This window comes from Lactuca serriola, chromosome 2, assembly GCF_051521515.1.
Source record: "Lactuca serriola cultivar US96UC23 chromosome 2, Lser_US96UC23_V15, whole genome shotgun sequence".
Classification (NCBI taxonomy): Eukaryota; Viridiplantae; Streptophyta; class Magnoliopsida; order Asterales; family Asteraceae; genus Lactuca; species Lactuca serriola.
The window spans coordinates 167685181-167688734 of NC_136409.1; the positions used below are offsets into that span (position 1 = coordinate 167685181).

A 3554-nucleotide genomic window follows, 5' to 3' on the forward strand; every position below is an offset into this window, starting at 1 on the left:
TCAATAAACTATTTTAAATAGTTTAAAAAAAATTAGGTTATAAACTATTTTATTTGGACAAAGCTAATGACATGATAAATATTGGATAGAAGTTGAACGTATTTTTATGTTTGAATTTGCAATAATATAGATAATCATTTTTTTTAGTTATTTAAGAAACAAATAGATGAAATGAACAAACATGAAATTGTTATATATTATTCAAGTATTATATTTATATCATATTTATCTATAAATTATTGCTAATTGCGTTTTCGTCTTCATTTTCTTTGATAATGTGTCTCAGTTATAAATTTCATATTTAGGGTCAATCATTTCTGACTTGTGAGAAATGTGTTAATGTTGTAATCATCTTACAACCACCAAATATTTCCATTTATGTACTTTGATAGAGTTATAAGAAGTCTTTGTTAAGGTTAATTTTGTTTAAGAGATATGTAATCTTGTTCATCTAATTTTTTGTAGACTTGTAAAGCTTAGATTAAAAAGTATCTTTGAAAATTTTGATCTTCGATTCAAATCTCAACTTCAAGTTTTGCCATGTAAAAATATTATAAAAAATATAAGTTACGAAAGTAACAGTGTCAAATAACTCTAAATCTTAGTTTAGAAATCTAAAAGTTTCCTTCTAGACAAGAAGCCCGTCTAGCTCAGTTGGTAGAGCGCAAGGCTCTTAACCTTGTGGTCGTGGGTTCGAGCCCCACGGTGGGCGAGTCTTTTTTGTTTGTCTCCACGACGGCGGCGCGTGCGTTCATTGACAAAGCTTTTACCAAAAACGTGTACGGATGGGGACTTCATCGAACAACCACGGTTACCAAATACGAAAAAATAAAAAACGTTTAAAATCAGCCCTCAATCTTAATCGTTAATCCCCTCCTCCACGGTTCCCAAGACAAACGATAAAAACCTACAAACCTAATCTAAATTTTTCTTCCATTCTTCAATCCGAAATCGATTTCATTTCTTTTCAATCAGGATTCTTTGATTTGGGTTTTGATTCATTCCTTCTTTTTTTGATCGAGGAGAGTCTGGTCTTCAATAGATTGTTGTTTGGAGGAAGTTATTAGTTCCGTTTCAGATTCTTCATTAATGGCCGCTTATGCGGCCTGTATCCGGGCCGGAACAAAATTAAGATCCGCCCAGGCCATCAATTCACCGGTTCTTAGAGGCGCCTTCGTTCCCACTACCCCCATCACGTCTTCATCTTCATCGTCATTATCTTCTTCTCATTGTGATCCGGTTTACAGCAGATTTGATTTCAGGCAGATTTCTCAACTTGTTCAATCCAACGGCAAACGCCTGTTCCTTGTTGATACTCTAGCGCTTGTAAGTTCAGTTTTCCTTTCCTGAATTAGGTTAATTAATGGGGTAGTTCACATGCTCGAAGATGTAGTTTTTTGTTTTCCTTTTCGAATGTGAAATGTGTTAATGGGTGAGTAATTATTAGGTTAGAAGATTAGAAGGACAAGGCGTGCCCTCGAAACAAGCCGAAGCGATTACATCTGCAATCACCGAGGTTTTGAACGATAGTTTGGAAAATGTTGCTGAATCTTTCGTCTCCAAGGGTGAAATGCAAAGGGTTTGTTTCTATTCGTTAACAATTAGGATTCCTTAATTTTTCTTGATTGAACTCATACTTGTTGCCGATCTGCACTACATTTATTCTATAGATTGAGATGACTCAAGATGGTAATTTGGGGAAATTCAAATCTCAAGTACAAAGCTCTCAGGTAATCATCAAGTTTGATCCTTTTGCAATATTCAATGTTTTTGTTCACCCCATATGAATGAAGTTCAAGTAATCATCAAGTTTGATCCTTTTGCAGGAAAATCATTTCTCATTGTTGCAACGTGAGACTGAAAAACTAAGGAATGATATAGAAAAAATGCGTAGTGAGTTGAGGTACGCAATAATGAACTATATGTATCAATTCCACTACTTTTTGTAGTTTGTTAATCATATTCAAAACTTCAAATTTCTAAATCTTGTTTGTAAGAAATTACTGATTTTGATTGTTACCCAGGTATGAGATTGATAAAGTCACTGCTGGGCAACGCCTGGATTTGAATCTTGAAAGGGGGTATAACTATTTTCTTAATTTAATTTTTGCTAATTATATTGTTTGTTTTTGTGTAAATTTTACGAAAAATGAGAATTAAGAAATGTGATATATATGAGTGATGAATAAATGCAGGAGAATTCGTGATGAGCTTGCAAACCAAAACCAAGAAACTGCAAACCTCACAAACAAACTTGATCGAGTGAGTAAAAATAACTAAATATTAAAAATTGCTGTTTTATCAAAAGATTATTAAAGATTTTAATTTTTGGGATTGTTTTATGAAATAAAAATTAGGAAATTCATTCGTTGAGAGCCCAGTTGGAAGCAGCGAAATATGATGTGATAAAGTACTGCATAGGTACCCTTGTATCGATTTCTGCTGTTGGTTTGGCTGTGTTACGTATACTCATGTAAACTCTAATCTTTGCTAATTGTAATGATCATAGAGAAAGAAAGAAAAACGTTAATTTAGTTTCATGCGTTTTTATATTCTTTGTGATCAATGAATGAAAATGTAACATATTTATTTATATACTAATTTTAACCATAGCGACTGATTCTTCTCATTTTATTCAGCACTTGTTTTACTATCTTGATGTAATATTATCGTTGTTTGTTTTGTACTTCCATAGAGGTTTACATTGTATTTGGCTAGTTTAAAATTTAAGTAACATATTTGTCTATCAATTATCAAATGATTATGTAAGATCAATACAGTATGATGACTTTATCAAACAAAATTAAAGTAGGTACTACTAAATTAATATATCTATTTTTTTTTAAAAAGAAAAAGTATTTAACAATAATATTATATGAATTTAATATATTACAACATATTAAATTAAAATAACTTGTACTGCATCTAGAGTAGATATTTTGTAATGGGAAAATTCCATATATATCTTTGCAAACATTATATATTATTTATATATCCTTTTAAAGTTTATAATTACTTATATTTAACTTATTAAACTCTTATTTATATCCAATCTTATTATTTAATAAGATATAAATCAATTTAATATCAAAAAATTATTTAAAAATCGAAATTACATATAAAGTTACCAAAATACCATTTCTAAATAAAAGACTAAATTTAAATCATGATAAATTATGATTAATCTTGCAACAATAATTCCCTGATTATACGTCGAGTACATGACTCCCTAATCATATGTTGACCTGAGTCTTCTTCATCACGTCTTCTTTGTGTGCGTCTTCCTCATCACATCTTCTTCATTGTAGCGGACTAATCAAATATGTTTTTATCATCAGAGATATATCATTTTATTGATTTAATTAATTTTGGTTGTATGCTTGATTAGTTTTTGCATTTTACTAACTGTAATCAATTTAATACCATATAATTTATGGTATTAAATTGATTTATATCTTATTAAATTATAAAATTGATTTAACCTTCAAAACTTTTATAATTTTTTTGACTAATTAGTTTGATTGTTTTAACCTCCTACGTTAAATAATGAACTA

The 3554-nt window shown here is 30.0% G+C and overlaps 1 protein-coding gene and 1 non-coding gene across 2 annotated transcripts; both read left to right on the plus strand.

Annotated features, from left to right (window-relative positions):
• Positions 1-639: 639 nt before the first annotated feature.
• TRNAK-CUU (transfer RNA lysine (anticodon CUU)) lies at positions 640-712 on the plus strand. The gene has a single exon. It is a non-coding gene; the product is annotated as a tRNA-Lys (tRNA).
• Positions 713-880: 168 nt separating this feature from the next.
• Positions 881-2629, plus strand: LOC145087321 (coiled-coil 90B-like protein (DUF1640)). Its single transcript, XM_079025260.1, has 7 exons — positions 881-1326; positions 1448-1579; positions 1671-1730; positions 1827-1903; positions 2025-2081; positions 2196-2262; positions 2358-2629. The coding sequence occupies exons 1-7, from the start codon at positions 1090-1092 to the stop codon at positions 2475-2477; spliced, it is 750 nt and encodes a 249-aa protein (XP_078881386.1). The 5' UTR covers positions 881-1089; the 3' UTR covers positions 2478-2629.
• Positions 2630-3554: the final 925 nt, after the last annotated feature.